This window comes from Periplaneta americana, chromosome 13, assembly GCF_040183065.1.
Source record: "Periplaneta americana isolate PAMFEO1 chromosome 13, P.americana_PAMFEO1_priV1, whole genome shotgun sequence".
Classification (NCBI taxonomy): Eukaryota; Metazoa; Arthropoda; class Insecta; order Blattodea; family Blattidae; genus Periplaneta; species Periplaneta americana.
The window spans coordinates 167432610-167459213 of record NC_091129.1 but is presented as its reverse complement, the minus strand read 5'-3'; the positions used below and the strand labels follow the sequence as shown (position 1 = coordinate 167459213).

At 38.1% G+C, this 26604-nt stretch overlaps 1 protein-coding gene across 2 annotated transcripts in view; it reads left to right on the top strand.

Annotated features, from left to right (window-relative positions):
- The first annotated feature begins 11170 nt into the window (after window positions 1–11170).
- Window positions 11171–26604, top strand: part of LOC138712619 (zinc finger and BTB domain-containing protein 14-like) — a 208795-nt gene continuing 193361 nt past the window's right edge. The window contains exons 1-2 of one of the 2 annotated variants that reach the window (XM_069844588.1): window positions 11171–12016; window positions 24472–25053. In XM_069844588.1, the coding sequence (XP_069700689.1) occupies window positions 11342–12016; window positions 24472–25053 (1257 nt within the window). In that variant the 5' untranslated portion in view covers window positions 11171–11341. The remainder of the gene's footprint in view (window positions 12017–24471; window positions 25054–26604) is intronic. The other variant, XM_069844589.1, reaches the window with a different exon arrangement.

The following is a 26604-nucleotide window of genomic DNA, read 5'->3' as shown; positions in this document are numbered from 1 at the left end:
TTTCAACGTGATTTTCTTTAATTTTCGACGTGTGGAACCATTTATATATAAATTAATTAAATTAATATATAAATGGTTCCATACGTCGAAAATTAAAGAAAATCACTTTGAAAAAAATTCCTGCCATTTATTTCATCTTAATAAGGAAACGTGTCACATAATTTTATTCTGGTGTCCTTGGTCTTTTAGAAAAAAAATGAAAACTCTAAGATTTAGTAATTTCACCTGTGCGTTCCCTTAAAAAAAATTGTGTGACAGGAAACGAATTTTTTTAAGAATGGGGCATCAATAGAAAATACTTTACATAGAAAAAAAAATTATGCATGTAACATTTCCAAACTGCCGAATGTATTTCTGCTTTTTTTTTTCTTAAAAATATGTAGCTGGATATTGTTCACGAATCACAAAACTGTCATTGTCGATATCGCTGACTACCAGGAGTTCACAAACTGCTAATGGCAGTTGTTTTGATATATGTTTTATTTATTAAATGTTATGTTTTATTTAACGACGCTCGCAACTGCAGAGGTTATATCAGCGTCGCCGGATATGCCGGAATTTTGTCCCGCAGGAGTTTTTTTACATGCCAGTAAATGTACTGACATGAGCCTGTCGCATTTAAGCACAACCCGCAACCTTGAGCATAGAAGGCTAGTGCTATACCAACTCGCCAACCAGGTCGACTATATATATATGCTGATTTCTTTATTGAGATCAGAAGATCTGAGTTTAAGCCAGTCTTCGAAAAAGATCAGAGTTTGTGTTGATAACTGGCTATTTTCTGGTATTATAGTCTCTATTTTCATGCGTTTTTATGCCTGGCTTCCACTGCCTTTTTCAGAGCATTCCTATACCTAATAGAGCTGCGCTTAACCATATATTAGGATTTTGCATTATATAAAATTAATGACGAGGCACTTAGTCGTTTCTCTGCAGTATTTGTCTAACTTCATTATTCTCTATATGGTTATACAGGGACATCATTTTATTTTTACTAACATTTTTAATATTAACTTGCCTATACCTCTGGATAAACGCCGTTTGCTACCCCTTCCACAACTGGAGTTCGATGATACTGGCGTAATATACAAACAAATCACTTTATTAGGTATAGGAGGGGAAAAAAAGTAGTTCATCCATTTACGTAAACTAGGAAATATTGCGCTTTTGAGTTTGAACATTTTCATTAGGTCTTTGTTTAATCAAAATACAGTACAGTATTAACAATGAGTGTTTTTACTCACGAACTGAGCTGTCCATGTGGACGTATTCATTATGCAGTGTATATTATACTGTCTATATCACATTAGCGTACAATAGCCTATAGAGAATGAAGTTAAATTGAAAAATAATCATAATATGGATATTTAAACACATTTTTTAAAATGGTGGCCGTTCATTTCGTTAAGGGCTTCAGTTCTAATGTGCATATTATCGCACTATAGACTATTGTACGTAATCCCAATTACCAGTTTCGTTCTTCGTACTAGTAACTCGTGTTGAAATAATTCTGTACCTACTCTATAAGACAGTACCTTACGTACTGTAAATTCAATCTTCACTTCTGCCCGATCCGAAAAGATAAAATTACTCACACATGCTATCTACTGTCCGTCCAAGTGGTTATGTCGTAGGGTCGTAGAAAGGAAGGAAATCACGTGACATTTAATTACTTAACGAGGTAAAAAAGGTAAAGGTAAAGGTATCCCCGTAACATGCCATGAAGGCACTTGGGGGGCATGGAGGTAGAGCCTCATGCTTTCCATGACCTCGGCACTAGAATGAGGTGGTGTGGTCGGCACCACGCTCTGACCGCCTTTTACCCCCGGGAAAGACCCGGTACTCAATTTTATAGGAGGCTGAGTGAACCTCGGGGCCGTTCTGAAAGTTTGGCAACGAGAAAAAATCCTGTCACCACCTGGGATCGAACCGCGGACCTTCCAGTCCGTAGCCAGCTACTCTACCAACTGAGCTAACTCAGCCTCCTATAAAATTGAGTACCGGGTATTTCCCGGGGGTAAAAGGCGGTCAGAGCGTGGTGCCGACCACACCACCTCATTCTAGTGCGAGATCATGGAAAGCATGGGGCTCTACCTCCATGCCTCCCAAATGCCTTCATGGCATGTTACTTAACGAGGTCCTTTTATTCAAGTTATTTTAAACAGTTGTATAATATTACGTAGACGTCCAGTTCCTAACAGAAATTAATGTTGTCAGAAAAGAGCTAAGACAGCCCAACCACTAGCTGGCGAATAAAAGCTGGTGAGGGAAACCGGGATACGACGTAGGCAAATGGACGACAGTACCTGAGGGAAAATGATTCAATATTGAAAGCTCTTTCTTCACTGGAAAACGCGAACATATTTTTAGAGCGTACTGTTTACTATGACCTTAAGGCTACTATGACTGTATATGCGGTCTTGGATCTGTGTGGAGGACGGTTGAACTTCATTAGTAGAAGGGGTGGGAGTGAAGTTCATTCAAAAATTCAGGTACAATAAAAATTGAAGTAAAAATAAAATGATGTCCCTGTATAACATTATTTGTTTAGTTGCAGCTTCTGAATGAATACCAAACTTGTGAAATGTATAATTAATTTAATAACCTAATTGTTTTGTACCTATTGATATTGACTTTTCTTCTCTCTAATTCCCGTACAAAGTCCATGAGGACTCGCTTTTAACTCCAAGTAGACGTAAATTCTGGCAGTAATAATAGTATTAAAATGTAGATAACTTACTGAAATCTGTGCCTATAAGAAGGACTGACGTCTTAGTACTAGTATAACATGATTGCAAGTTTATTTCTACAAAGCTCGAAAATTAATTTTTGTCCGTTTTTTCTCGATCTGAATATGAGCAATGATAATCGGACTTGGTCGCTGTAATAACGATTTATTTGGTTTTCTGGAATGCTGCAAGCATTATGTTAATAACGCGCCTTGCTGCTATTGCATTATTGATTTATTCTAATGTTTTGTTGTCACACCAAAGGAATATTCATATTTTCATACGATGATTAATTGGCCGCCATCATACCTCCATGCTGCGGCGTCTTCATGTAATTCAAGTAATTTAGTACACATCCATTTGACACTGCTGAACTCACCTGGATGATATCCGTCCGAAAAAAAAATTGAACACGTCACAGATGATTGATGATCGGCTTGCTACTCAAGTTCACTGCGTGCGCCGACAACTCCATGTCGGAATTCTACAATAACATGTGAACATGGTCTGAACTCTTAAGTAGATACGATGAAAGAGTAATGGAACGGAGAAAAATTCCCTCCGGCGCCGGGATTTGAACCCGGGTTTTCAGCTCTACGTGCTGATGCTTTATCCACTAAGCCACACCGGATACAACCCCGGCGCTGGATAGAATCGTCTCAGATTAAGCTCCAACTCTTGGGTTCCGTCGGATCCCGACTAACTAGTCACTCATAACGAGTGCACCTCAGCACATGTGTGGACTTCGGTCCTACGTTCATAGACATATATGACGTAGTGCAGAGGGCGGCCACTAGAGGGAACCCAAGAGTTGGAGCTTAATCTGAGACGATTCTATCCAGCGCCGGGGTTGTATCCGGTGTGGCTTAGTGGATAAAGCATCAGCACGTAGAGCTGAAAACCCAGGTTCAAATCCCGGTGCCGGAGGGAATTTTTCTCCGTTCCATTACTCTTTCATCGTATGATGACGCAGAATATCTGCATGGAAACATCGGTACATTAAAATAATATATATCTTAAGTAGATGCCATTTTCAAATCGTGATTTATATTACTAATGGTGACACCACCTCGCCCATATGAAGCCAATTATATACTGTAAACAATTAACCGACAGAGTCGTTGCCCATGGTGTGACATAGTAGGCTGGTCTACACTATACCCGCAATGAGATTATTTGATGGTGGAGATTGTTGGGATGGCACAGGGAACGGAAGAAAACTCCTGTTACCTGGACCATGGACTTGTCCAACTCAAGTTATAAATCGGTGACACATCGAGGTACGAAACCGAGTTCACAAGATTATAAGTCCAGCACTCTAGCCACTAGACCACCGTGGAAGAGGTGTAATTTGAATTAACAGAGAAGTACATTTAAGGGTATATGTACGTGAACGACCACAAATATTATAAGAAAATGCAGGCTCTAAATTTCTAAAATTTTATAAGAAAATGAACTCACAATTGGACAAAAATTACAAGGCACCACAACAAGACTTATTAGAACTTAAATATCTGATAAAAGTATAAAAAGGTTACTAATAATATTTTTCAACCACTTTTATCAAAGTATGAAAAAAAAAAAATTCTGCAGTTACATCATTTGGTAACCATAACATTGTTATGGTCTCTCTGACAGCTTTATTATTTTTCCTGCACGTAATAAACACTTCTTTCTGAAAAGTAGACTACTCTCAGACATGTAGAGTTGTTTATTTTAATACAATTATTTTTTTATTTGCTCTATATAAAATATATTACAATTTACATAAAATTTCGGGACCTAATTTTTCTATTTTCAAAGAAATGGGCATTATTGTAGTCTACCTTTTGCATAAATGCATGTTAAATCAGTGTAAAAAATTTCAGAATTCTATCTCTAATAGTTGTGGAGTTATGAAATAATGTGTAAAAATTTTCAAATTTTGGAAAATTTAATTTAAAGTAAAAAGTGAATTGTAAAAAAATATTATTAGTAACATTTTTTATACTTTTATCAGTTATTTGAGTTCTAATAAGTCTTTTTGTGGTACCTTGTAATTGTTGTCCAATTGTGAGTTCATTTTCTTATAAAATTTTAGAAATTTAGGGCCTGCATTTTCTGATAACATTTGTGGTCGTTCACGTACATATGGGTATAGCCTTAAACGAAACTACTGTACGATCAGCAATAAAACACAGAGAATGGCACGGGATAGAATTCAATTGGATGGAAAGTAACATTGTTAGTCAATTCAAATGATAAACTAATACACCCAAGACGACTCCCTAGCTTCCAGCATCTTTGGTGTTCCTTTATCCTCTTCAGACTGGACATCTCTTTAGGACTTTTCCTTTTTTAATTTACTGAGTATGCCCCAACGAGTTTAACTCATGCGTAGGGGCTATACAAGAACAAATACTGTATGTTATACAGTGTAAATTAAAAAGTCATGAAATTACAGTTTGTGGAAAACACACAATATCTGAAGAATTAAAGAAAGAAAGCAAACCAGAACAAACAGTAAGTAGCAAAGTTTTGGGCAGAAAGAAAAAGAAGTTTGAAATCATGAAATAAATAAATCAACTGCGAATTAAAATAAATAATCTTCCCAAAAACGTTCAGGTGACGCTTGTCCATTTCTTTCTCTTGGTCACACAGAACACAGAATGAACTCGAACACAAACCTATTCGATATTGAGAGAATGTTTTCACTTTTTTTTGCGCTGTTCTTGTTTCGAGTTCATCTCTTCCAACAATTCTTCTTTATTATGGTATGGAATGATATTTCTCTCTCGATTTGTTGTGAAATACATGCACTTTTTCGCTAGGGCATCGACATGGTCATTTCCTTATATATCGTAGAAGTGGGTAAAGTCAATCAGTGGGTGTAAAATCGATCATTTGCGATTTTTATTGAAAATTATATATTTTCTCAGTTACTTGTTAAAATTTTGTTATGCTGACTTCATTGCCTTACATTGTAAATGTAAGTGAGAGGGACAACAAAAAGCCTGCGAATGCCAACAATGGGAACACTGTGTAATTACCGTTGAAGTGAAAATAAGTTATTTTCAACTTTTTCTTTTAAATGAAAACAAAGTCTTGGAAACTCTAAATTATCGTCAGCATTGAAAGGAGACAGGAAGTATACGTAAGTACTTGTCGTTGAGATTGTATCTTGAAATAATAGTTTTGCAGTTCGTAAATGTTAGTATTGAAACTTATTATTTTAAGAAAACTTGTTGCTTTGTAGGGTTAAGTCCATCATGCCATCGACCTACTCGAAACAGATAGGACCAGCAGGAAGAATAAATTGTTCACCGAAATACCTCCAACTAACACTTATAAACAGAAAAATGTCATAGTATAACTTATATAGCTTGGGATAGTGGGGAAAGAGGAAGACGAAATTATAGGGAATTTCTTGCGTAAGAGAAGCACTGCCAAAGGAACATATTTTGTACACCCCACTGTACCTGACTATGGGAAGAACGTAGTTTCTGAAGTGACATGAGGAGGGGAAGATTTCAAATAACATCTGATATAAACGTAAGCAATGTTGAATTGCATTTTAGATTATAATTGAAGGGTGGTATTTCAATGTAAATTTGGAATTCTTAAATCTTTGTTTGTTGGTATGTGAAGTATTAAAATGTGTTTTTATGTTTTATAAGTTGGCAATCATAGTCACGATTGTACAGTGGAGACCTATAGGCCTAATTGTATCGAATAGTATGATCACAGTAACAAAAGATACACTATATAATGCTATAGGCATATATTGAAGATTATTATTGATTTTACACCCCTTATAACAAATAAAATATATGTAATATACTTAATTTGTTTTTTAAAAACATAAACAATGATCGACTTTACTCCGCAATATTTTAAAATCGATCTTAAACTAAAAATTCAATGGTGATCGACTTTACCCTATTTAAGCAGGTAACTTCGATCACAAGTAAAAAAAAACAGTTTTTTTTTATAGATTGTAATTCAATTCTTGTAACGTGTCTTCATAAGTGATGGATATGACGACAAAATGCTATTTTCTGAGGAACTTCCCTCCATTGCATAACCTCAATATCATTAAAAAATTGCAAAATTTTGATCGACTTTACCCTCTTCTACGGTACCTCAATGGCCAGGAATTGTTTAGTCAACTGTCCGAAGAAAATCTGAACCCCACAAGTAATACCAGGAACTCACCACTTGTGAGGTAACTAGGCCGGGAGATAATGGGGTAGGTTGGCCAGTTCCTTTATCCCTTCATAGCGTACATCGCCGATTAGCTACATATTATACTAAACAGACTAAACAGAACGATCTCGTTCTTCATTTATAAATGATACGGTTTAAGTAGATGTATCTGCACAAATTCAAGTGAAGCATGTATTCTTATATTGAAATCACTTCTGATATTACTTTTATGGTAATCGTTTTAAAATTGTATAAATGTTAGAATGTATATACCTTTGTATCTCTTATTTATTTGACGATGGTCTCCGTAGTTAAGGAGAAGGAAGGTTAAAGTTATGTAGGAAGTGGGTATTCCTTGTTTGGCAGTCTAGCTGTGTTATATAAGAAAAACAGCAATTGATGCAGTGCCAGAAGTAGCGTAGGTATGTTGCGATTTTATTCAATTACTTCTAGAGACATGAAACCTGTACTCGAGAGTTTAAATTGCATGACAATAACTTTGAATTGTACATAAAGCGCAGGATCTTTGTCTCGGTGATGTAAATCACAATATACGGTAAAGCGAGCAGTCAAGGTATTACCGCATGAAGATTTTGTTTTTATGAGCTCCGTTATTCAATTCATAGTTGTAAATTGAAATGTAATTGTATAAATACTGTATATGACCTTGTCCACATCTAATTCATTTCTGACAGTGACATCAGGGTTCTGAGCAAGAACGTACTTCGAGACATAAAGTTGTTGCGTTTGTGAACATTGCCTTGATTTGTTACAAACGCAATTACACACTCTGCACTTAACAAATTTGTATGAAACAAGTAATATGTTCGATAAAGAGCGGAAAAAGTGAAAATCTAAGGCGCAAGATCAGGTGAATAAGGTGGGAGCGGAATGACTTCCCAACCCAACTCCTGGATGTGTTTTGTGTCAATAGCAGAGTGCGGACTGGCGTTATCGTGGGGTAGCATCACTTCACGCAGTCTTGCTGGTCGTTTTTCTTGGATTTCGTGTGCAAGACGTTTCAGTTGGTGGCAATAAATGTCGGCAGTGATGGTTACACCTCGGGGAAGCAATTCGTATTACAGCACACACTCGAAGTTCCACCAGATGCATACGGGAAGTCGCTTTTTTATTCGGGCTCAACCATTCCTTTCTTTTCCTTATGTTAGCATAAAGACACCATTTCTCGTCACCAGTAACGATATTGGATAGAAATGTTCGATGTTGTTCACGAGTCAATCGATGACAAGCGGTCCACACCTGTGGAGTAACGGTCAGCGCGTCTGGCCGCGAAACCAGGTGGCCCGGGTTCGAATCCCGGTCGGGACAAGTTACCTGGTTGAGGTTTTTCCGGGGTTTTCCCTCAACCCAATACGAGCAAATGCTGGGTAACTTTCGGTGCTGGACCCCGGATTCATTTCACCGGCATTATCACCTTCATTTCATTCAGACGCTAAATGACCTGAGATATTGATACAGCGTCGTAAAATAACCCAATAAAATTAAAAAAAAAATAAAAATCGATGACGAGCTAGCAAAGATGCACATATGGCCACCCACTGATTTTTGTGGTTTTGGCTTAGAGCATGCTGTATCCATACACCTGGTTTTTTAACCTTGTCAATTGAATGCAAATGTCTCACGATGGTTTAATGGTCATATTTGCCAATTCTCGAGTACACTGAAGTGGATCATTGTGAATTAATGTGTTTAAACGGTCTTTATCAAACTCCGAAGGTCTTCCTGAGTATCACTAATGTCAAAACGACCCTTCTTAAAACGAGAAAACCATTTTCTTCCCATGCTCTCTCCGATAGCATTGTCTCCATAGACGATGCAAAGTTTCTGATCGCCTCCGCTGCTTTCGCCCCTCTATCGAACTCAAAAGGAAGAATATTATGTCGGAAAGTTCCACTTTCTCCACTTGACCCTCCACAGGTCATCCGTGACACCCTTCTTGTGCAGTAGGATAATAGTACTGGTTCGCCATTGATGGGGGATTTCTTCCGATTGTAATATCCGGTTGAAGAGCGCTGTAATTTGCAGCACGATGTCTACCTCCGCCATTTTTAGGCATTCGTTGATAATTCCGTCATTGCCTGGCATCTTGCTTTTAGTTCACTTATGGCTTTCCTCACTTCGCATGGTAGGATTCCTGGTACCTCTTCCTGTGCCGTGTTCGAGCTCGATTGCACCGTTCCTCCTATGTTGATGTGAATTCAACTCTCTATAGTAATCTGTCGATATTTCCTTTCTTAAGGTGATTCTTTCGTCGGTGTCACTTCTTATTCCTATCATCCATTGTCTCTCTCTGTACAGTTCCTTCCGTACTTTCTTTGTCACGTTGGTATTTGCAATGTCTTCGTTATTGTTCTTCTCTTACGTCTATCCTGATCTGCCTCTTGGTTCTCCTGTCGAGTTCGGCGTATTCCGTTGTTATTTTCGGACAGATCTCTCTGAGGTTTCATGATTTCCCTCTGCTCTATGAGATTTATCGTATATTCCGTTAGTTTATTCTTATTTTTGATAATCCATTTTGAATCTTGCGTACACTACTTTTAACACTTGAATATAATTAATTGATTAACTAGTGGACTTACTCGTGTTAACGAGTAGGCTCTGAGGATGGTGCGTGAAGCACTAAAACAGCTGTAAGCCGGACAAATCTTACATAATTAACACGAGTAAGTCCATTAGTTAATCAATTAATTATTTTTGATGTTCTTATTTTCTTCCGTGGCATTGTATAACTGCTTTTAGAATGTAGTTTTCGAGTTTGATATCGATTAGTAGGGTCAGATATCTTTGAACGCCAATGTACTATTTTTCGAGGCCAGGTGGCATCGGGGTCCTTTTCTAATTTTAATATTATCGTCAAATTTTGGATTTATGAAAAATCATATTTTATTCATGTTTTAAAAATGTCATAGTGTGGCCCACTCATGATGATGACGATTATTATTATTATTATTATTATTATTATTATAATTATTATTATCATTATTATTATAGTGGTGGGGCGCTGAGGACAACTACTGCTGGTAGTACCGAAATTCCAGAGCCAGGGCATTTTTTTTTTAAAGAAATACACCACTTTTCGTGTGGAGAGTGAATTACATGAACATCTTTGAGCATTGCAATTGCTCTCACCGTATTAAATATCGCATATAAGAAAACAAGTCACTGGTATACCTATTTTGTAGTTTATGAAGAAGGTAGCCTTTAGTATATTCTTATATACTACAACACACGGTCTGGAATTGATCTGGGATCACCTCACGAAAAGAAATCTGGAAGATATACAGTAGAAAAGATAAAAATCATCATTCTTGAAACGGTACACTCCGTCACGCTTAGTATACGCACTGGCCAGACAGACATTCTTCATAGAAGACCTGCTACCACTGCCATCTACCAAGGCCTACGATGAACTACTGAACGACCGAAGCGAAAAGAGGAACGAAATATGGCCCGAGTTCTATACAACATATGCAATGATGAACAATGACTGGATGCGAGCAAACTATGACCTGCGACATAATAATGACATGGATGGTGGTACATGGGTTCCATCACCTCGTATGTAAAAATGAAAAACACCACCAGCCAGAACAGTGCACCTGTGTTTTGTGTGGGAATAAATGTGAACGCTACCACGTTTTAAACTGTAAACAAAGGACACAATCCCTGACAAGCTTCTGCGGAAGTTAGTGACTTATTTCAAACTCTGCACAGTGTGCGCTCTTCCCTTTATTATTATAATATAATGTAGTATATTGTACTACAACACGTGAATTTATAAATGGGCGCGCCAATATGCACACAAATGGACAGTAGTGCCCTCACGTGGTGAAGAGTCAAACTCACAGCAAAACATTTGGTTACGAGTGTACCAACATACTATAATATGTTTGTATGTTAACAAAATGTAATAACAATACTAATAAATGTATGACTTGAAATTATACTATCTAAAATTAATTGACTTAACAAGCAACTCTTTAAGTCACACACTGAACAAACGTTAGATTGAAAAAGTATGAACGTTTAACTTTTTTCCGTTGGTGTTGACAGAGGTCGATATAATGGAACAGTAGCACCAACATAAATCTCTGTGAAACTTTGCTTCTTGGTAAATAAACTTGCTATTATAGAGTAATGTACTAAATATGCAGTAAGATAAGATCAGAACAATAGCTAATTTTCCGTACATTGCTATCCAGAGGTTTTTCTCATTGTTAATTAGGATGTTTATGTTCTTGAGAACGATACTGTTCTAGGGATCATTTTCCTGTAAATGTACCAACACTGATACGCTTGGCTTGGAAGCTGTCAAGGAATTAATGGTGTATAAGGTTCTACGTGTGTTTGTGTTTATATTTACAGATTGTTAAGGTCGTAAGTGTACAAAATACTTTACCAGCATCATGTCTGACAATGCCTTTCATCTGAAATGGAACAATCATCTACAAAATATGTATTCTCAATTAGAAACGCTGTATAGTCATCAAAGTTTAGTGGATGTGTCACTGTCTTGCACTGATGGTATACTGAAGGCCCATCGAGTAGTTTTATCAGCATGTAGTCCTTACTTCGAGTCCATATTCAGGGATAATTATTGCAAACATCCAGTGTTAATTTTAAAGGGAGTTACTTCACGAGAAATGCAGGCACTTCTCAGATTTATGTATAAAGGGTCTGTTGAGGTGCTTGATGTAGATTTACAATCTTTCATGTGTACGGCAAACGAACTGAAAATACGAGGACTTGCAGATGAACTTCTTAAAGACTCACTGCGACTAGCAACAGAAAAGGATGTTGAATCATCTGACGACGATCATGTAGAGAAAGAAAACTGTATATTAGATGTAGAGGATTTAAGCCAGAGAAATGACAGTGTTGAAATGAAGATAACCGATGTCAGGACAGAAAATATTGAAGAGAGTGTTCATGAGGAAGAAAGCAAAGACAGTGATAAAGCTGAAGAGAAAGACGATGTTAAAGATAATCCAGAAAAACCTTCCGAATCACAGAATAAAGACAGCTCTTCTAAAGTGCCAGACACTCACAAAACTGAAGATTCCTCTACAGAACCGAACACTGTAAGTAGATTGCTTGTAACAAGTGTAGCTTGACAGAGAATGGGAGACATGCAGGGTTCAGGGATGACGGGGTGAGATGTATTACATAGCTTGGTAAATCTTTACAATAGCGTTACCAAAGAACCGAGGATAGCAAGGACTCCCCAACCAAAGACAATACGAGGTAGAATGGGAGAGAGTTTTGGGGGTCGGGGATAGTGACATTCTTAGACATTTGTGAGTATATGCAAGGCATATCAAAGGCCTAAATTAACTAACCTGTCATTGATCCAATCTTACGAAAACTCACCATTTCTCTGCGATCAGCATGAAAGCGCACGGAAATGAGATGTGTATGCTGCCCCTCTGTGCCACCTATTCCTTCCACCTCGACGGAGCGATTCCGTCTGGCTACACATCTTCACAGAAACTTTTCACCCTTATTTCGGTGCGCAATGGTGTCGGCACTCAATTTTCCTTTGATTTATGGAAGATACATATGACTCGATTAGAAGCCAACTACATAAATATATTTTTGTATCTTAACGTGGGGTAACACTATAGTAAAGAATTATCGATACCTTCCACTTGCTACAATAGTGCATTAGTAGAATTTAACCTACAGATAAGTATCAAATGAGTTTTATGTTGAAAGTATTTGTGACTGCAAACTAAAACAACGTGTTTATCGCTATATAATAATAATAATAATAATAATAATAATAATAATAATAATAATAATAATGATTTATAGGGCAGCATCTGACACTAAGTTAGTGTTCGAAGCACAAGGAAGCTGTGCCTTTTTTAATGTAGCTTTCTTAGACAAATAGGGCGCGCTTCCAAACAGGGCAGTGGTATTTCCTCTAAGGTTAGAGCCCAGTTTAGGTGTGTGTGTATTAATCGAAAATTAGGGGCTAGAAAATATTGAGAATAGGACGCATGTTTATGACATTTTTTTTTTCTCTTAATACACACACACCTAAACTGGGCTCTAACCTTAGGGGAAATACCGCTGCCCCTGTTCAGAAACGCGCCCATTTTTTTTTTTTTTTTTTTTTTTCCATCAGTTTTACAAAATGACTTGCTACTTAACTAGGAGACTGGGATCTGATAAATTACAGCAACTTACCAACCACTCAGTATTTTCTTATCTGTGCTGAGCAGGTTAAATTTGTGAAGTGCCGAGGCCCTACTATGTGCCTGAGGGAGTGACTGAAGGGTTGATAACAAAAACCGGACAAGTCCGAAATAGTAATTTTTCAGAAAAAAAAAATTGTCCCTCAAGTTTTTCATAAAATAAAATAACCTGACATATTTTATATGGTTTCTTGGAGGAAAAAGAAAAGAACATTTGGACATATCCACTTTTTGCAGAAAATTTTATATGTACACACATTCATTGAGAAAAAGTATATGAAATCATGTTTCATTCATGTTGTGAACTGAATCAACATACAAATAAATACTTTATCGGTAGACTAAGTGTTTTACTAAATTAAAAACTTAATGTTGGAATAATTTCCTGAACAAGAAAAACAATATTGTTATATTTATAATTTTTTTTGTTCTAAATTTGTGTCCTCCAGTTTTTGAATTCTTAGCACATCAGGTATTTCAACTATCAAGTACTGAAGAATAATATTATTATTGTAATAACAACACAAACTATGCTCAATAAAAAAAATTATTATTATAGCTATTTTCACTGACCATCCCACTGCTACTATCATCTTCTGCCACCTCAACATTCTCCTTATTCTGATGACTTGCTTTTTTTTGGATTGTGTTCATTTTGATGATCATTCATTAGTAAAATGAAATATTTAGCCACTAGCACTGACAATAACAGCTAATATGGCGATGAAACAAAAGAGAACAGTAATGCCATCTTCATGATATTTTTAACAAGAACTGGATAAGTTTATGACTTGTCTGACTTTTGCTAGAAATACATTGGACTAATCCGCTTTGGGCATGCTTCCGTATAGGATAGTGGCATTTCTCTAAGTTTACAGCCCAGTTTAGGTGCGTGTATTAATCGAAAAAAATATCCTATCCTCAATATTTTCTAGCCCCTAATTTTCGACTAATATATATATATATACACACACACACACACACACACACACACACACACACACACACACACACACACACACACACACACACACACACACACACACACACACACACACACACACACACACACACACACACACACACACACACACACACACACACACACACACACACACACACACACACACACACACACACACACACACACACACACACACACACACACACACACACACACACACACACACACACACACACACACACACACACACACACACACACACACACACACACACACACACACACACACACACACACACACACACACACACACACACACACACACACACACACACACACACACACACACACACACACACACACACACACACACACACACACACACACACACACACACACACACACACACACACACACACACACACACACACACACACACACACACACACACACACACACACACACACACACACACACACACACACACACACACACACACACACACACACACACACACACACACACACACACACACACACACACACACACACACACACACACACACACACACACACACACACACACACACACACACACACACACACACACACACACACACACACACACACACACACACACACACACACACACACACACACACACACACACACACACACACACACACACACACACACACACACACACACACACACACACACACACACACACACACACACACACACACACACACACACACACACACACACACACACACACACACACACACACACACACACACACACACACACACACACACACACACACACACACACACACACACACACACACACACACACACACACACACACACACACACACACACACACACACACACACACACACACACACACACACACACACACACACACACACACACACACACACACACACACACACACACACACACACACACACACACACACACACACACACACACACACACACACACACACACACACACACACACACACACACACACACACACACACACACACACACACACACACACACACACACACACACACACACACACACACACACACACACACACACACACACACACACACACACACACACACACACACACACACACACACACACACACACACACACACACACACACACACACACACACACACACACACACACACACACACACACACACACACACACACACACACACACACACACACACACACACACACACACACACACACACACACACACACACACACACACACACACACACACACACACACACACACACACACACACACACACACACACACACACACACACACACACACACACACACACACACACACACACACACACACACACACACACACACACACACACACACACACACACACACACACACACACACACACACACACACACACACACACACACACACACACACACACACACACACACACACACACACACACACACACACACACACACACACACACACACACACACACACACACACACACACACACACACACACACACACACACACACACACACACACACACACACACACACACACACACACACACACACACACACACACACACACACACACACACACACACACACACACACACACACACACACACACACACACACACACACACACACACACACACACACACACACACACACACACACACACACACACACACACACACACACACACACACACACACACACACACACACACACACACACACACACACACACACACACACACACACACACACACACACACACACACACACACACACACACACACACACACACACACACACACACACACACACACACACACACACACACACACACACACACACACACACACACACACACACACACACACACACACACACACACACACACACACACACACACACACACACACACACACACACACACACACACACACACACACACACACACACACACACACACACACACACACACACACACACACACACACACACACACACACACACACACACACACACACACACACACACACACACACACACACACACACACACACACACACACACACACACACACACACACACACACACACACACACACACACACACACACACACACACACACACACACACACACACACACACACACACACACACACACACACACACACACACACACACACACACACACACACACACACACACACACACACACACACACACACACACACACACACACACACACACACACACACACACACACACACACACACACACACACACACACACACACACACACACACACGTAGACTGGGCTCTAACGAAAAAAATAATAGAACACTACTGGAGAGCAAGGGCACTAATGGTTTCACTGCTCAGGGCCAAACATTAGAAACAACAACAATAACTTTATTAAATTATAGTGTCTCTGTCAGCACCTTAGTATGATTGCTTAGCAAACACTGTAACATGTAGGTATTGCAGCACACAGTAGAGCTTGACACCAAGCCAGCGTCTTGACGCCAAAAAACAGAAAATAATTAATTTTTACTTACAGTGTTCAGGTACTCTGTCTACAGTCAGTCCGGTTTTTATCCAGAGGCCCCGCCTGCTTGCACAGCATCTCACCAAATTAAAACTTGCATGTCATGTGGTAATGGAATTTATGGTGGACAAAACAGACGTTGCAGAGGCTTTTTAGGAGTACTCCCATTTCCCTCTGTCATTCCATCAATAATCTCCCCTTTCCCCTTATTCATATCTCATCTGTAAACACTGGTTAGCAATAATTTTGCATCTGGTGTGAGATACATCAATTCGTATCAATTTTTGGTTATAGAATCCGAAATGGCCTTCGGAATTGCTTTATCACATAAGGATTTTGAGATATTTTAGATTTTAAGTATATGGATTTAAAATATTTTTACGTTGTTTGTGTTGTCATTTTTTTTTTTTTCCAGAAATATTGTATAATAAATAAGGACTGTGATGGTTAACTCTTTATTTGTATGTAAAATATGGTGCAAGACGGTAGGCTGTATTTATTGGGCTACAAATCAGGAAATTGTTTAAAGATCCTACCTTTAATCCCAAGCTCACAAACCTTAAGTTAACTCCTTGGTCGTCTTTCAAAACCATTGTTTACGGATTTCTGGGTAACAGAAAAAACAATAAATATTTCCATAGTGACTGCTGTGCTAGATAACTAGAAGAACTCAAAATTCACATTTACACTCACACCTTGACTTTTTTCCCAGAAAACTGAGGTGCTTGAAGTGACGAACAGGGTAAACATTTCCACCAGTTAATAATTATATATAATAAATGTTCAGTCAAATACACTTTTCAATTTGTGAGGTCAGATAATCTGTTACATCACAATATTTAATACGAAGTCACTAATATTTTCGACTTTAAAAAGTCATCTTCAGGTGCATGAGATGCAAACAATTTTTAAAAAATAGGTGATAAGTTAAATATTGTTTGCATCCCATGCACCTGAAGATGACTTTTTAAATTCGAAAATATTAGTGACTTCGTATTAAATATTGTGATGTAACAGATTATCTGACCTCACAAATTGAAAAGTGTATTTGACTGAAAATTTATTATATATAATTATTAATTGTATTCACACTTTTCTGAACCAACATGTCTTTCAAATTCATTTCCACCAGTACACACTACCATGGAGAGTTGTTACTAACAAGGGAAGGGTTTCGGCTCGAACAGGAATTTTTGGTTAAAAATTTGTACAGAGGCATACCTCACAATGGTGATGAAGTCCGTAAAAGCATTCATTTGTGTGACTCTCCGTTTGGTTGGTATTGGTCAATACACTTCTTTAAAAATGTACATGAGGATTCTCTATAAAATGCATGAAACAGCATGGAGCAGAGCAATAAGCTCAACACGCAGAAGCAACACCTGAACAATCTTCTGAACCACACTCCATGCTGAAAAATCAAATGCTACCTGAATTACATTTTTGAAGTCCGAGACTTGTTCAGATTCACGTAACCAGCTGACTGCCAGGAATACTGAAGCATAGGGCGGTATACTGGAGCAGACAACTGGTTATGAATAACAGAGTGCATTTTCATTATAAACACTCGATTTTCCAAGTTAAGTTCTGGATTCTCAGCAAGAGTCCTTATGCAATCTGTTATCCTCTGAGCATATGTTTTGTATTGTCTAAGGAAATAGATATCCAGAGGCTGGAAATATTTAATTTTTTTTTTAGGTGGAATGATCATACATTCCATGTCCTAGCCTTGGAATGATTCATTTATTAAGGTTGTGTCCTTGTGCGCATTCAATGACTCACACAACAGCATACATTTTTGATTAACTGCAATATTTTAAGACAGAACGTTGGAGAAAAATGTTCTTAAATGGGCTTTAGACATTTTACCACTCGCACTAGCTTCTAGGCTAGGCTAGGCTTACAGGTAAGGTGTCCCATCCCCTTAACTTGTGCAGTGCTCTCCCCACCCTCAACTTGTACAGTGCTCTAACAGACAAACCACACATTACACAAACGAATGATTTTGGCAGCTTTACAGAGATGTAAAGCTGGGCCTGTATACAAATTTTGGATACGAAATTCCTGTTCGAGCCGAAACCCTTCCCTTGTAAGGTTGTTGGAACTGCTCAATGATGGATGATTACTGTTGGTTTCTTTTTAGAGAGATGGATGAGACACTGTATAAAAGGAAAATATTATCATCCATTTTGCTGAAATAAATTGATTTTAAACATTGTAAATATTAACATCTTGGGTAACTATGAATTATTTTAGTGATTTTGTTGGTTTATAGTATTTTTTGTTATGTTATTAAAAAACTTCAGTGGTTCTGAGTCTTGTGCTGTATTTAAAATAAACCATGTCTGCCAACACTGTGTTGCTGTGTTAGTGCTGTGTACTAGGAAATGTGGCGTGATAGAAAGAATCTGATTTTTCCACTGAATTCAGCACACCAAAATGAGGTAAATTCACCATTTACACACCAGATACACGAAAAAGGTTCCAATTTATTGACTGGTGTGATGGGGTGAAGTCTCGGGGGTGGTATAGGTTTAGAAAGGGCGTGAAACTTCAGGCCCTGGATCCTATTAGGTACTTGTCTAAGGATGAAACTTCTGTCAGGGCTGAGGCAGGATGACCCATCAGTTTCACGAATATCATCTGGGCAATTGTCGCATTTATAGGCACAAGTGCAAGAATCCATCCCAGTCTTGCCCTCAAAAAGCCAAGCCGTCATTCCATTGGTTTTTGAATGTCACACAGGAGCTCTCCAAGGGGTTTTCAAACAGCTGAGGGATGATGGAGTGTGCTCAGGTGAATATTCAGTTGTCATGGTAATGAGTTTCGTTATACACATTTGAGTTTAATGCACTCAATGTTAGTTTAACCCATTGCAGTAATATTTTATTAATTTTCGTCCATGAAGAATGGACTGCAAACTCATATTAAGTTATTATTTGAGATATTTGAAATAAAAAAATTAGTACAATTTTGCTCGTTCTTGCTTCCTTCCAAGATAAAAATTCTTTTCTATGAAATATTTCTAATCGAAAAATGAACATCTTCTGTGGATCTCTGGAGAAAGAACTAAAGAAGAGACTAGACTAGGCGGCATTTCGGAAGGTGGTTAGCTTCTATATGCGCTGTAGCATTTCTGGTATGTGACGTCACAAGCTTGTACAGTAGAACCAATCGGAATCAGTCTATAACAAGCACTTCTGGAGTTCGTTTGTTCACGTGCGAGTGTTTCAGTACATTGAATAAGTAAAAGTAACATTTACTGTGTGTGTGTAAGGTAAATAAATGGAAGAAGAGACTGTAAAAAGACGAAGTATTACACAAGCAGGCGCGGAAAATAGTGTTTAAGGTGTATGATTATTTCAATAACGTTAACGAGCAGAACACTGCCGGCCATCTTGATGCTGGCAGCAACGTTGCCAACATGCAAGAAACGATTGCAGAAGCATGTGGTGTGGGATTGAGAACCGTGCAAAGAATATTGTTAGTGAAGGAAAGAGGGTTTGTTTGGTGTCATGCTTACAGTAATCAACGGCTAAGGTCATTATTGTCTTTTGATAATTTAAATTCTCTCTGCGCTATTTGTATTGCACTTGCTCGTGAAGTACGATGTGGCAATGTTGTACGCTGCCTTGCTCTCTCTATCTGTCTCTATCGACGCAAATGCTAGAAGACAACCACCTTCCAAATTGCCGTCGACTCTAGTGGAGTGTAGCATTGTATGTGGTAGAAGTGAAGAGAAGCGAATAGAAACATTTGAAATGTGAATACTGAGAAGAATGAAACGTGTGACATGGAGTGACAGAGTAAGAAATGAAGCTGTGTTGGAAAGAGTGGGTGAAGAAAGAATGATGCTGAAACTGATCAGGAAGAGAAAAAGGAATTGTCTGGGTCATTGGCTGAGAAGAAACTGCCTTTTGAAGGATACACTGGAAGGAATGGTGAATGGGAGAAGAGTTTGAGGCAGAAGAAGATATCAAATGATAGAAGACATTAAGATATATGGATCATATGAGAAGACAAAGAGGAAAGACTGGAGAATGCTTGGTTTGTAGTTGAAGACCTGCCTTTGGGCAGATTGAATGAAATATTTCATAGTGTGGTTTCACAAAGCCATTGATTGAATTCCTGATATGCTCAACCAATTAAGATAGTAGTATATTGTGATAATAAATGATTGAAAGAATTTTAGTTTTTTCCTTTAAATATGCAGAAATTTGACCCAAATGAATGTAACATTGTAAAGTTCCTTTGCAGAACGAAAAGTTACATTTGTTTGGATCAAATTTCTGCACATTTAAAGGACAAAACTAAAATTATTTGAAACATTTATTATCATAATACACTGCTCTCTTAAATTGACTGAGCATATTGGGAATTAAATCAATGGCTTTCCCAAAACACGCTGTGAAATGTTTATCTCGAAAAGGAAGCAAAAACGAGCAAAATTGTATTAAACTTTTTTTGTTTGGAATATCTCAAAGAACAACCTCCTGAAATTAGTGACATTGTTCACAGTTCATTCTGTACAGTAGGCCTAACCTTATTATACTTGTTGGCATTCTTAGCTTTCAATGCTCGTATAAATCCTATGTCTAGCCTTGAATGTAAACCAAGTTTTTCCATATAGGTTCTTAATACCTGAATTATTGTATCTCATATAAAACTTAAATAATTATAACATCTGTTGCCATGGGCAATGTTTATCATTTTCTTTGCATCTGTAACTGAGCCATTTCTTCAAATGCTGCTGCAAGCTTATAGTTATGAAGATGTTGGAAGGCCATGGGAAAGCTCTGTCCATGTTGGTAAGAATATTGGATACATCCAATACGAGTTTACAAGGGTAAAATAAATTCATGAAACATGTTCCAATGAAATTCAATTGACATTGAACTGAAACTGTTTATGAATGAAGTCGATGTGCACCATAATGGAATGCTTGTTAAAAAAGGTTATATTTTTTTCTCAAAAGAGACTGAGCCCAGATTTTGAGGATTGTTTAAAAATAAAGTAAGATATGAGCTATTTAAATTAGATAAACCTACCTTTTATTTGACTATAATTGTGTGTGTGTGTTCCGCCTTTGCTTATCATACAATTAAATGGAGAAACTAATAAATCATATTTTCATTAACGTTTTCGGTACTTATGTACCATCTTCAGATGTATGTATATAATGCTAATTGTTAACCAAGCCTCTAGGTTCATATGTCGTACACTTGTGCGTACTGTACTATATTGATGAAGTGTTGCCATGATTGAATAAATAATTAATGAATAATTACCTAGCTCTTATATACTATTTGTTGGTACAACATACTATCAAAATTAAAAATTAAAAATTAAATGTTTCAGTCAATATTTAAAACACTATTTAAAAACACTATTTAAAACTGTTTAAAAACACATAGTTTGTGCATCACTTTAAATATATGAAGTTAGTGATCACTTGTTGTGCGGTGTTTGCCGATGTGAAGTTGAATGAGGCAGTTGTGGTGATCTTGTTTTTTAGCGTTGAGCTAGACGTGGTATCGTTGACATGGCTATGTTTGCTGAAAGTGATGTTGTGGCACTTCTATATTAGTTAATGGCAATGCTATAATTTGTACCCATAGAGTATCAGCCTAGCATCAAGCACGAGCAGACCAACACGCGGTAAAACTACACGCCAGGCGATACTAAATCCATGGACTTGACAACCTTCAATTTGTTTTAACAATTCATCTATGGGTACAAATTACAGCAATGCCATTAACTATTATAGAAGTGCCACAACATCACTTTCAGCAAACATAGCCATGTCAACGATACCACGTCTAGCTCAACGCTAAAAAACAAGATCACCACAACTGCCTCATTCAACTTCACACCGGCAAACACCGCACAACAAGTGATCACTAACTTCATATATTTAAAGTGATGCACAAACTATGTGTTTTTAAACAGTTTTAAATAGTGTTTTAAATATTGACTGAAACATTTAATTTTTAATTTTTAATTTTAATAGTATGTTGTACCAACAAATAGTATATAAGAGCTAGGTAATTATTCATTAATTATTTATTCAATCATGGCAACACTTCATCGATACAGTACAGTACGCACAAAAATACTGATTATTTAAGTTTACGACACATGCACCCAGAGGCTTGGTTAACAATTAGCATTATATACATACATCTGAAGATGGTACATAGGTACCGAAAACGTTAATGAAAATATGATTTATTAGTTTCTCCATTTAATTGTATGATAAGCAAAGGCAGAACACACACACATAATTATAATCAAATTGTGATAGCTTATCGGTATACCTTCAATATGAAATTCTACCTTTTATTTATTTTTTTGGAAATACCATATATTTTTTATTTTTGTAGAAAAACCTTGACAGGTTGTGAAATATTATGTGGTTGTTAACTAATGCTGAGTTCTTGGCAGTAAAGCTATTTACTCGCCTGCTCTCCAATATAGGACAGTGATGTAGCAAAAAGTATAACTGTCACCATTATTTTATACCACACCTGCCGTTTGTGAATGGGTCCATATGATGTAGCTGGGAGGATTGTCAGACAACTCCACCAATCATATCCCCTCTTCACCACTTAGGGGACGCTTATGCATACTGAAATGGCATTTCCTCAATTTTTTATGTAACAGTCTGTTGTATTGCTGTGACCCTGTCCCCAGAGCCATTTTTTTTTACCTTGTTTACAAGCATGTTCCATTACAAAAATGCAATACTACATGCTAATAGACTCACACTACAATATTGCTAACTCTTCCGAATACAATGTATACACATTATTGCTAGCCTATTCTACTTTCCCTAAATATACTATTTACAACATGTTAACATCTATGCTACTGTTGAAGCTTTTAAATACTTTGTAGAACACTATTTTAGTACCTATTCCTTTTCTATCTATACTTACTTACTTACTTACTTACAAATGGCTTTTAAGGAACCCGAAGGTTCATTGCCGCCCTCACATAAGCCCACCAGCGGTCCCTATCCTGTGCAAGATTAATCCAGTCTCTATCATCATACCCCACCTCCCTCAAATCCATTTTAATATTATCCTCCCATCTACGTCTCGGCCTCCCTAAAGGTCTTTTTCCCTCCGGTCTCCCAACTAACACTCTATATGCATTTCTGGATTCGCCCATACGTGCTACATGCCCTGCCCATCTCAAACGTCTGGATTTAATGTTCCTAATTATGTCAGGTGAAGAATACAATGCGTGCAGTTCTGTGTTGTGTAACTTTCTCCATTCTCCTGTAACTTCATCCCGCTTAGCCCCAAATATTTTCCTAAGCACCTTATTCTCAAACACCCTGAACCTATGTTCCTCTCTCAGAGTGAGAGTCCAAGTTTCACAACCATACAGAAGATCCTTTTCTATCTATAGATAAAAAAATCAATACTATTGCTAATCATTTTAAAAAGTATGTTTAGAAATACACTATTTAACAAATTAACCTACTTTCCCTAAATTTACTATTTACAACGTGTTAACATCTATGCTACTGTTGGATCTTTGAAATACATTATACAGTATTATTTTAGAGCCTATTTTGTTTTTCCCAGAGCCTTGCTTGTTAGAAACAGGCTGCACCACGGGAAGCTGAGGATTGGATTTGGGTAGGAGAGGTTGTGGAGTGCACTTTGTAACCCAGGTTGTGAAATACTGTATAGCTAATCACGTTTGTTTTGAATTGAATACACTAGCTTGACGTGTGATTTCAGACTGAGGCTACATCTTCAAAGATGCCGCCTGTAGCCACACCGTATGCACGCGAGACACGATTTAAGGGTCGGAAGCGGGTTTCAGTGGGGATCCGCCCCAGCAACCGCACCAAAAGCACAGAGAAAAGAGAGACTGAGAACAAGCCGATAGCCAATGAGAACCAGCCGGTGCAGGTGAAGGAGGAGGAGCAGGACATGGACATGTTCTGCATATCGGCGCTGGCGGAGCGCAACGCGGGGCCGGACAGCGAGGACACCGACACAGTGTGCGCCTTCTGCTATCTGGACTGCCACACGTCGACGGACCTCAAGAAACATCTGCGCGTCCACACGGGGGAGAAGCCTCACGAGTGCGACCTGTGCGAGCTGGCCTTTGCAAGGGCCTCACACCTAGCCCGGCACCGCCGTGTGCACACTGGTGAGCGTCCGTTCACATGCAGTGGGTGTGGTCGCACGTTCTCGCGACAGGACAAGCTGAAGCAGCACGCCAGACGGCACCATGCCGCCGAGCCCGTGAAGGGACCCACCATGCGGGCCATGCGCATCGACAAACCTCGCAGACCTCGGGGTCGACCCCCTAAGGTAAGGTCGTGGTTCAGTACTTGATATTGGGTTTGTGTGGTTTCTTGTTCCATATGTGTATTCCATGTCCTTTTTCATGAACACATTAGCTGTTGCAGCTCCATATGCAGGTTTATTGTACTAGTTCTTGAACCATTCAGAAAAAATTTTTGTATGCAACAAGAATAATTTTATTGTTTCCATGTGTAAGGATGCCCACTGAATTATTTGTTTATTCAAAACTATTAGTTGTTATAGTAATATGTGTTACAAGAGCAGTATGTTGAAGTTTTCATGTTCGAGGAAAAGTTTGAAAAAGCGAAACATAGTTGAGCTTTTTTAATTTCCGAGAATTGAAAGAAAACATGCCGCTCATGTATCGTACATTATTTTGTGCGAAGATCGTTTATTACATACCTGAAAGAGGAATTTCTAATTAGTTACAATGAAATCTCCATCTTGGTTTCTGTTCAATGATGGCAAATTTGCAAAACAAAAATATCTATCTTCAACATTGTTGCTTTAAAATGTTTTCTGTGTTTACTATACTCCAGCAGGCCGTGATATGTCTGTCTTTTTTTTTCCCCCAGTCTATGATGAGTCTGGAATCTTGTTGATTTTTTCACGGCTTTCTTAATGTTACTTGCATCACGAATGCAGTAACTTTAGTGGAGTTGTAGAGTTTACTTAATTTTTGCAAATATTTAAAAACAATAATTAACAGTGCAATTTAGGTGAAATTGCAGTGGTAAGTTTCCAATTTATATTTATTACTATATTGAACGTCTCTAAAAATAATACGTTAAAAGCCTAAAGCAGTAAAATCAATATGTCACTTAAACAGTAAGAAGAGGGAAATTGTTATGTATGTTAGGTTGGGAATACTGAATGTGGAATTTTAGACTTTCCGCGGATTGGTTTTGTGCGGAAACCAAGCAAATATGCACGATCTCGCACAAAGGTAATTGATTATGAGACATTCTTAAGAAATTTTCACTTGAAGTTGTAGATATTACTTCAGAGAAAAAATGTTCCATATTCATCTCTTGAATATTTTATTCAAAGATATCCAGGCTTCCTGAAGGAAGGTGAACATGACAGAATTGAAGAAGAGGCTGCAAGTTACCAGTGTGATAATGTTCCTGAAAAAATTGCTGGTGTAATTCCGTGGAGATCTCAAAACACTTTATCCATTGTCACACTTTTTGGTACAATGAAAAAGTGGAATACAGGAAACATATCAACAGTGAACTTCATTTACATGTTTCTCACACGTTTTTTTCTGAAGCCCTGCCAAAAATTCCTATACTTTCCATGTTAATTTGTTTCAGTTATACATTTGAAATTCTTGGAAATTCGAAGCTGCCCATTCTTGTCTCCGAGCGTGGTAGCTTCAGTAAATTGGTTATGCATCAGTGGGAGAATCAATTCAGAGATGGGAGAGAAGTATGTGCAGAGGGAAGAAATAGAACATTTTAACAATGAGAATCCAGGTCCAAAGCTGTGACCGCATTGAATACAACTATACTAACTCACCTTACTTACGGCTTTTAGAGAACCCGGAGGTTCATT